This window comes from Podarcis vaucheri (assembly GCF_965113315.1).
Source record: "Podarcis vaucheri genome assembly, chromosome: 9".
In the NCBI taxonomy this organism is placed as follows: domain Eukaryota; kingdom Metazoa; phylum Chordata; class Lepidosauria; order Squamata; family Lacertidae; genus Podarcis; species Podarcis vaucheri.
Window position 1 is genome coordinate 76850602 of NC_138767.1, and position 9499 is coordinate 76860100.

At 50.5% G+C, this 9499-nt stretch overlaps 1 protein-coding gene across 3 annotated transcripts; it reads left to right on the forward strand.

The window, feature by feature from the left end:
- The first annotated feature begins 674 nt into the window (after positions 1 to 674).
- FAM219B (family with sequence similarity 219 member B) lies at positions 675 to 9451 on the forward strand. Of its 3 annotated transcripts, none has more exons than XM_082237493.1 (6): positions 675 to 833; positions 2402 to 2498; positions 3955 to 4048; positions 4860 to 4937; positions 5620 to 5668; positions 6522 to 9451. In XM_082237493.1, the coding sequence occupies exons 1-6, from the start codon at positions 744 to 746 to the stop codon at positions 6675 to 6677; spliced, it is 564 nt and encodes a 187-aa protein (XP_082093619.1). In that variant the 5' UTR covers positions 675 to 743; the 3' UTR covers positions 6678 to 9451. The 3 variants fall into 3 exon arrangements, with proteins under 3 accessions (XP_082093619.1, XP_082093620.1, XP_082093621.1); XM_082237494.1 differs by having other exon boundaries at positions 5620 to 5759; positions 6522 to 6658; XM_082237495.1 differs by lacking the exon at positions 675 to 833 and having other exon boundaries at positions 2401 to 2498; positions 3848 to 4048.
- Positions 9452 to 9499: the final 48 nt, after the last annotated feature.

The following is a 9499-nucleotide window of genomic DNA, read 5'->3' on the forward strand; positions in this document are numbered from 1 at the left end:
AAGTTGGAAAAAAACACGAGAGAGAGACATTGCACATACTTTTGTAAATCAAGAAAATCTTTAATAAAAATACATTTTTAAAAAAGGAACAGGAATCTTATTTTTTTGAGATATGGCAACCCTAGTTAGAGCCACTCCCTTGATGCACTATTTTGTGGTGACAAAAAGTGCGTTCAATCAGAAAGCTAACAACAACAACAACAACAACAACAACAAAATAATAATAATAATAATAATAATAATAATAATAATAATAATAATAATAATAATAATAATAATTTATTTATACCCTGCCCATCTGGCTGGGCTTCCCCAGCCACTCTGGGCGGCTTCCAAAAAAATATTAAAATACTGTAATACATCAAACATTAAAAGCTTCCCTACTAACTCCTGAGACTACGGTCCTAGCCCCGTCCGCCGTGATAACTAGGCCTTGAGCATCCACTCTCCCTCTCGCATCCCCCTGCGGGGGCTCTGCGACTCCGAGAGCAGCGCAGCACACCACAGACTACGACACCTCCGGAAGCCTAGACCGTCGCCTCAGCCCCGTCACTGCCTTTCAGCGGCTCTTCCGGCTCCTCCTCTCGCTGGTTGGTTGGTCTCCCCTCAACGGCAAACGAGCGCTGCTAACGCGAGAGGACGAGGGGCGGGCCGCTTGAAAGCAAACCAATGGGGGAGAGCCGGCAGGGTGTCGTGAGCGGGAGGCGTGGCTTCGTGGCGGTGCCGCCGTGAGGGCAGCGACTATGGAGAAGGAGGTGGCGGCGGCGGGAGGCGGAGCGGAGCCTCCGGGCCGGAGGGAGGCCGCGACGCTGCCCGGGCCCAGCAGAGACACGGTGCGTGGCCGGCGGGGGGGGGGGGGCTGGCCTTTCCGGGACCTCTCCTCAGGGCGGGTGGGCTGCTCCTGGCCACGGAGGCTCTACTGCCGGCTGCCCTGCTTGGAAGCGGGGCGAGGGGGGCCGCCTGACGGGGCTTTCGGGGGTCGCGTAGATGACCTGCGGGGTCCCCTTCCAGCTGCGTCAGACGCGCGAGCTGGACGTTGGAGGAGTCCCGAGGCATGGAAGGAGCGAGTTCCTTTCGCGGCGCAGCTAAACTGCGGAACTCCCTCCCGCAGGAGGAGGAGAGGGCTTCGTGGAGAAGAAGCAAGCCTGTCCCACCGCTGGCCCTGATGGAGGCTGTGCTCTGCCGCAAGAAGGGAGTGTTTCTCTTGGGCTCCGGCCCCTCTCCTCGCCTGCTTTCCGCTCGGGTCATCTGGTTGGCCACTGTAATAATAATAATAATAATTTATTTATACATCTCCCATCTGGCTGGGTTTCCCTAGCCACTCTGGGCAGCTTCCAACAAAATATTAAAATACAGTAGTCCATCAAATATTAAAAGCTTCCCTAAACAGGGCTGCCTTCAGATGTCTTCTAAAAGTTTGGTAGTTATTTTTCTCTTTGACATTTGGTGGGAGGGCGTTCCACAGGGCGGGTGCCACTACCAAGAAGGCCCTCTGCCTGGTTCCCTGTAACTTGGCTTCTCACAGTGAGGGAGCCGCCAGAAGGCCCTCGGCACTGGACCTCAGTGTCCGGGGAGAACAATGGGAGTGGAGATGCTCCTTCAGGTATTCTGGGAACAGGAGGCTGAACTGGATGGGCCCCCTTTGGCCTGATCCAGCAGCCAGGCTCTTCTTAAGCCCTCTTCCCTGCTGGATCAGAGCAAAGGCACCTGTTCTGAGGACAGAAGCTGTGGCCAGCAGAAATGCCAGTTTTGCCCGTCATGGCTAGAAGGTCTTAAGATGGGAGATGTTCCATGTGATGGGGCTCAGGTCTTTGTAAAAGGGGATTCTGAAAGTTGAGGACGTGAAACACCCCCCCCCCCAATCTCATATATACCTCCATATAGGCTGAAGGTCCTGTTATGAGAGAGGGTTGAATTTGGACATCATTATTATTATTTTGCGGGCAGGAGGTACATGGGTGGGTTGTTAGCTAGTCAGGCATTCATCAGCAGAGTGCTCCCCATTCAGTATACTAGCCACTCTGTTCCTTCCTACCCCGGGTCGCTTTCCCCCTGCTAATAGTCCCATCAACATTCTGCATCCACAGCAGTCCTGCTGATATCTGTTCCTTGTAAATGGATGGTGCTGTTTTGGCTACATAATGGCTCTCACAGCCTGAACCTTGGAAATTGAGGGGATTCATATACTATATTTGTGGTTGTTTTGTACTTTCTATCTCCCTTTTTGGGCAGCACATGAAAGTGCATCTTGCAGTAAATGAAACAGGCATGTGTTTGCTATGGGGCCAACGATGAAATAAGTAAAAAGCTGGGCATCAATAGAAGACAGGAAAGCTCCCCTGCTTTGGACTTCTGTGTTCTCTCTGGGGTATAATGGCTGTCAAATGTCTCCTTCTGACAGGGGCAGAGGGACAAGAAGAGGACAAGCAGGGAAACACCAGTGGAGAAAAGGGGGCCGTACCTCATGAGCAAAACTCCTTCCATTCAGGATAAGCTACGTAAGTCAGGACTGGAATCCACGTTACATGAGGGCAGAGCCTTCACAAGTATGGTGGGCTCACTGCTTGAGGAGCAAGGGAAGGACCCTGCTTAGCTGGACTGCAGGCTCACCTAGCTCAGTGTCTTCTTCCCACAGTGGCCAGTAAGATGCCCACAGGAAGCCCATAAGTGGCTCATTTGCACAGTAGCACCATTCCCACTTGTGTGCCTCCACAACTGGGATATTCAGAGCACTGAGACGGGGATGAGTCACCCCTTGCATGGTCAATTTAGAGACATTAGTTTTGCTTTTAGCAGACAATATTATTGCTGACGCACCTCGAGGACATCCCTGCTTTGACTCCGGTTACCTTGTGCAGATCCCACTTTGCCTCAGAGAATCCGTCTGAAATATCCCACTTTTTTCATGATTTGACCAAAGCCTCCACACGTCTCTAGTTGGAACTAAATTGCTGTTAGCAACAACAATAATACAATACCTGATTACTGTCAGCCATATACAGCCATGAAAGAAGTGACAATGTAGGCAGGAGAAGAAGTGACAGCAATTGTTCCTGCTTGAGCTTCATTGTGGAGGAGCAGGGGTGGAGCGTTCCTGTGGCCTCAATGGGAGATGTAGCCCAACAAATCTGAAGGGGCACAGGCTCCCTAGCCATCCAGCAGGGTACAGACACGGGGGTGGGATGTCAAAGGATTTCATGGATTATTTTCTATGGAAATTACTGACTTAACTAGGAAGGCAGAAATAGTTGTGGTTTCTTCACTGCTGAGCAGAAAGTGCTCCCTCCATGCTGCAGGAGGAAGGCAAGGCAATGACATGGAGGATAAGACTCGTAGATGCTTACCAGCCACAATAACTAGGTGCTCCCCCCACTGTCTGAGATAGAAAGCCTCTTTATTCCAGTTGCTGGGATGCGCAAGTGGAGAGAGTATTGTTACGCTCAGATTATGCATGTGGGTTTCCCATTGTGGCATCTGGTTGGCCAATGCGAGGACAGGATGCTGGACTGGATGGGACCTTTTTGGCCTGATCCAGCTGCAGGTCTTTTATGTTCTACACCCCATCATACACCTGGAAGCATTTTTGCAACACCAGCAGGTGGTGTGGATTCATCTGAATGTTTGCTGCAGGGGTGGGAACCCCTGGGACTTCCCCAAGATGGCTTGCACAGCATAGTTGCCACGCCAACCCACTTTAATAGATGGCAAACCCCTGAGAGTGTGTTTTGGCATCTCCTGGGCAACCAGAGGATTCAGATGATTCATGTCCTATGCAGGCAGCCTTTCCCCAGAGTGGGTTTTTCTGCTGTCCTTTTGCAGTAAATGTTTGTCTGAACTTGCCCCACAGGCAGCAGTTGGCTGGTGGGGTGTGGTTTATGGGAGGCGATCCTCCCCAGGAACGTGGAATACAGCAAATATTCACTGAGTTTGCCTTGGTCATTTTGGGGGCTGCAGAGAAACATCGCGAGATGGCAAAGGCGATGCTGCGGAGGAAGGGAGGCGCATTCTCAGGAGCCGTCCGGCACCAGCCCAAGCTACCAGCCAAGAGGTCCAGTCCATTTTCTTACTGTTTGGGGGGGGGGATTTTTGGCTTTTTGTGAGTTCAGTGGCCCTTAACAACTCCACATGCGTTAGGTTAGGCTGCTAACATTGGTGTCCTGCTAACCTAATCTAGCGCTCTCTCTACTGCTCCCCTTGATGGGGTGAATTCAGAAAAGCAGCCAAAGGCCTCCAGAAATGGCACAATTTAAGAGATGGGCCAGTGCAGCTCAGAGGCAGAAGCTCTTGTATTGCAGGAAGGTGGTGCCAGGTTCAGTCCACAAGATCTCCAGGTGGGGCTGGGAGACACTCCTGTCTGAAAGTGGAGAGCTTGGGCAGGGGACTCCAGGCTTGGGCCACCAGTCCTCTCCATTTGTCCTGCCAGGCCTTTTGGGGCAAGCTGCACTCACCTCGCATCATAACTGCTGGGTGTCAGGCGCTTCTGAAGCTTTGAACCAATCAGGATTGTACTTCTGCAAATCAGCTGATATGCCGAGTTCAATCCTGCTTGGTGCAGAGCACAAACAGGCTCACTTGGTTGAGGTAGCTTCCTCTGTCCCTGTTGTTGATAAGTCAGCCTTGACTGCAGGATTCAGCTATGAATGATTTGAAATGTGCTTCCAGAATACGCAGATACAGAACCTGACTTTTTTGCACCTTGAATCGGTGCCAAAAGCCACATCAGGTTTGTCCAGTTGAGACAGTGACTTGCCCAAGGCCATCTTCTGCCTGAGTGACACCCTGTCCTTTGCACCAACACCCTTCCCTTCACCTTCCCCCACTCTCAGGTGCTTCATATTGGTTTTTGCCTCTTTCTCTAGGTCAGTGAAGTTCAACAAGGGCTATGCTGCCCTCAGCCAGATCTCAGATGAAACCCTGGTGTCCCTGGACTCTGACAGGTGAGGGGTGAGTGGGACCTGCTTGCTGATTGTGGGTAGGGGAGGCCAAAAAGGTTTGAGCATTGCCACCAATTTTAAATGGCTCTAAAAAGGAGTGTTAGCAAAGAGGATCAGTCTGTGAACGGAATACCAGTCACAGTAGCCCTGTAGAGCTTCCAATTTCAGAAGCAGTCTTCCCCAGAAGATACGGGGGAGCAATGGCAGGAGTCAGCATTGCTTGTGGGCTTCCCAGAAGCATCTGGTTGGCTGCTCTGGGAATAGGATGCTGGACTAGTCTGATCCAGCAGGGACATTTTATGTTCTTATGGGAGACAAACTTCCTCTCATGTCACAAAACCCTATTTGGTGTAGTGGTTAAGAGCGGTAGTCTTGTAATCTGGGGAACTGGGTTCGAGTCTCCGCTCCTCCACATGCAACTGCTGGGTGACCTTGGGCCAGTCACACTTCTGTGAAGTCTCTCAGCCCCACTCACCTCACAGAGTGTTTGTTGTGGGGGAGGAAGGGAAAGGAGAATGTTAGCTGCTTTGAGACTCCTTAAAGGGAGTGAAAGGCGGGATATCAAATCCAAACTCTTCTTCTTCTTCTTCTTCTTCTATTCATTCTTAGCAGAGAACTGGGAGCTGGAAGTGTGCTAGAAATACCCTTTCAGTTTGTGCTGACCCTTGGTGTTTTTCTCTCCTAGTGATGAGGAGCTGGAATCAAGATGTTCCTCCGGTTACTCCTCTGCAGAGGCAAGTCTGGTGCATGGCTTGCTCCTTACAGGCATTGAAATTGACCTGCAGGTGGTGGGGTTTGTCTGCCTGTCTGTTTGACCTTCTGATGGTTAGTGAGCAAAGGCTTTTATGGCAGGTGGGGGTGGGGTGCAAGATGAACATCAGATGCTCATGTTGCCTGCTCATTAATCTTGGGGTGCAAAGACCCTCCAGGTGCTGTCAGCCTCCATCTCTAGCCAGCCAGTCGCCAGGGATGGGAGAGCGTGTAGTTTGGGAGCACTTTCTTACATGCAATGTCTATGTGTGCATGTGTCCCAGTAAGCATGTTGTGACTGACCATGAGTGAGGAAATGTAGGCACATGGAAGTGTATTTTCTCACTCGCATGCTTGCTAGGAAGGAGAGCTGCATTTTCTCACTCGCATGCTTGCTAGGAAGGAGAGCTCTCCAGGCCTTTCTTCCTTCTTAGGACTGCAGTCCAATCCTATAAGGGGACACAGTTCTGAATAGATAAGCATAGGAATATGCTCTTAGGATTTGAAAAAAAACAACCATAATTAAAATGTGCAATAAAAGAAAACAGTGAAGAAGCATAGCAAGTAAAACAGTGGGGTAAAAGCAGTTAAGGTAATTAGATCAGGAAGTTCAAGTTCAGGAGAATGCTTGCCTCAACTGGCGTGTCTTCAAGAGCCAGCAGAATGCCACTACTGATGGGGCTCTCATATTTCTGCATGAAGCGCAATGCTAGTCACTGATTCCACCAGTGGAAAACCCTGCCTCTGTGTTACCACAAACGGATAACCAGCAGGCCGTGGCCAATTCCATAGTCCTCCAGCAGGTGTTTTCAGCTTGTCCCTCCTCTTGCTTCTCAGGTCAACCAGGATCTCAGCCGCCAGCTGCTGCAAGATGGGTATCGCCTCGATGAAATCCCAGACGACGAGGACCTTGACCTCATCCCTCCCAAGCCTGTGTCATCCTCACCATGTCCCTGCTGCTTTGGGGAGTCTGCCTCCTGCTCCATCCAGTAAGGATCCAAAGAGCAGGACTGCACTGCACAGGTCAAGAACCCAGCACTTTCCCCCCTTCCTTTCAGACTCCCGGAGGTCCAGCAGAGGCAATGGAGTCTGGCACCGAGCCTTGACCAAGCTGATAGGGAGCAGGAAGAGGGTGCTTTGGTGGCTGGGAAAGCGGGGTGCACTGTTGCCCTGCTTGCACTTGCCTGGACACCAACCAGCCTCTTGAAGCTCTTTTCTGTAGTGCACATACAAGACTGTTCAGTGGAAGCCCTTGGAAGGCTCTGAGCCAGCTGGCTCCCTTGCCTGGGAATGCCTTTGGAGAAAGATGCAGATGGGAGAAGAGGACAGGGCAAGTGTTTTCCTCCTTAAAGGCAAACAGCCAAGATTTTTTTGTGAAAGGGAATGAAGAATGGACTAGGACAAGTTTAAACTTTAGTTTACAAAAATTACGATTGGGGCGGGGAAAAGCACAGCAATCACTACATCGCGTCAAACAGATTTTCCTCACTTGCTCAGGATCCTTTCCTGGACTCCAGTGCTTGAGCCAGTCTCCTGCGGTCCTTGTAGAGCTGGACTATGATGTTGTCATGTGGATTTCTGGGATGGAGAAGCTCTTCTAACAAGCTGCATGGATGGGGCGCTGCCTGCTAGCATCCTTGCAGTCTCTTGAACTCCCACCCAGCCCTCTGTTGGCTTTGCTGCCTGGAAGCTGCTGCTCTCAGTCCTTTCCCTTGAGGAGCTTTCAAAACAGTTTCACCAGCTGCTGCATCGTCTCAAATTGACTCTCAGCATTAAGTCTTGGCCTGGTGAAAAATGGACCTACTGAGCCTTTTTTCTTGGTGTGGGAGGGAAGTGTACCCCCCCTCCCACAGATAGAGGGGAAGGGTTCACTTGCCTTGCCTTGGAGGCTGGTCCTCCCTGGCAAAAGGGCCAACAAATCTGACATCCCCGGCTCCGGGTGAGAATCCTGGTTAGTTTAGGTCATAGCTGCCTCACTTTGACTGGGGAGCTGGTGCTGATTCAGACATGCTTGCGCCTCTCCCCTACCCTCTTCCGAAGTGAATAGAGACCAAGCAGAGGAGGAAGGCTAAGGTGCTAGCGCCCATAGCCTCATTTCTGTGTTGCCTGCCTTTGTGTGATGAGGGGTCTAGAGCAGGTCTGCTGCTGTTGGAATTCAGCTCCCATCATCCCTGACTGTTGGCCCTGCTGTCTGGTGTTGATGGGATATGGAGTCTCCCCAGTCCCTGGTGGGTACCAGGTTGAGGAAGCCTGATCTCGTGGGCCACAGATCTCCCATCCCTGCATCAGTTCCTGTTATTCTGACTTAATTTCCCCATAATTAGAATTGGCTTATGCAGCCTCCTTTTGATTTCAAGTAGCGCATAGTGTGTTTTCCATGCACACTAAGTGACAGCTTGTGAGCAAGAGCTGCGATCCAGCCTTTCTGATTCGCTAGCACCAGCTGTGGTTCACTTTAGGTGGCAGTTGTGGAGAGCAGGGAGGGGAGGAATTGCCAGCATTGGTGAGTGTTGCTTTGTGAGGTACCCTGCTAGCATGCAAGTTGGGGCCATGATCTCCCCTCCACCTGGTGCTTTCCAGTTGTGCTGGTGCTTTCAGCCCAAGCATGGCCAGTGATTAAGGATGATGGGAGTTACGGTCCAGCAACACCCGGAAGGCACTAGGTTGGGGGAGGAAGGTGTGCCCTGTATATTTGGGCAGCCTCACTGAGTAATAAATCCGTATGAATGGTACCCCCCTTTGCTGCCTTGGTCTGGGGACCATAGCAGGCGATTACCTCTGCCGTCTAAACTGAAGCTTTAGTAACAAGAGATCCAGAGGTCTCTGAAGGCACTAACACAACTTGAGCAAGATGCCACTGCACTGTTGTCCTCTGTTACTGTAAGCAGCTAAAAGTGGCGGCTGCTTCCCCCACCCCCACCCCCCATTTCCTGGGAAACTTGCCAGTAGGGATGAGATAGTCTTGCCCTACTTGGCAGACTTGATCCTAAACTGGAGTTCTCTCTGCTCTGCTTAGCTGTTCCCAGGTGAGTGGCACCCAGGAGGCCGTTTCCAGTTGGGTATATGTGTTTTGCTAGAATTATTTGTCAAGATAGGCCACGTGGCAGGCCATAACACAGGCCAGTGTTTACTCACTGGGGAACATGCTTAGCAAGAGGCGGGCAAGTGAACTCTGCACTTTCCAGCCCTCCAGTAGAGAGTTGGTTGCTGGTGCAGCCACTAGATTACATAGGCAACTTTTCCCACCCCCAGCTGCCTTTCATTTTCTATATTTATTTGTGCTGCCTGCAGCATCCTCTGCCTGCAAATCCTCTGGAGACAACTTCTCCATGGTAAAAGGTTGATGTTCCTGGACAGGTTCGAGCTGTTCAGTCCTAGTTGCAGTAAGCTTTTAATCGTGTGTAACGTTAGATGAGGTGGACAGTGGAGAGCCAGGACACTAGTAGACCTGTAGAGAGAAAACTGCCCGCTTTCTGCTGCAAAATAAGCTTGGCAGGCTGACAGTGTTGTGTATGTTGGGGTTTCAGGGTGGAAAAAGTTCAGTGACTGTGTCCTATAGAGTGTTTAAAAAGCTGCCTTAAAATGTTGAAATGCATTAAATGAAGTGAAATTGAAACACAAACCAACCTTGAAAGGCACAGAGGACAATCTTATTGGATATTAATGTTATTGTATATGCAGAGAACTATCTAGCAAATAGTTTTATATATACTGAGCAAGGGAAGTGTGCATTAATAAAACTCTACCTTGTATTCACAAGGCTTGGATCCTTTTGTATGTGAAATGTTTGTTCCTTACCTGCGTGTTAGTGAAGA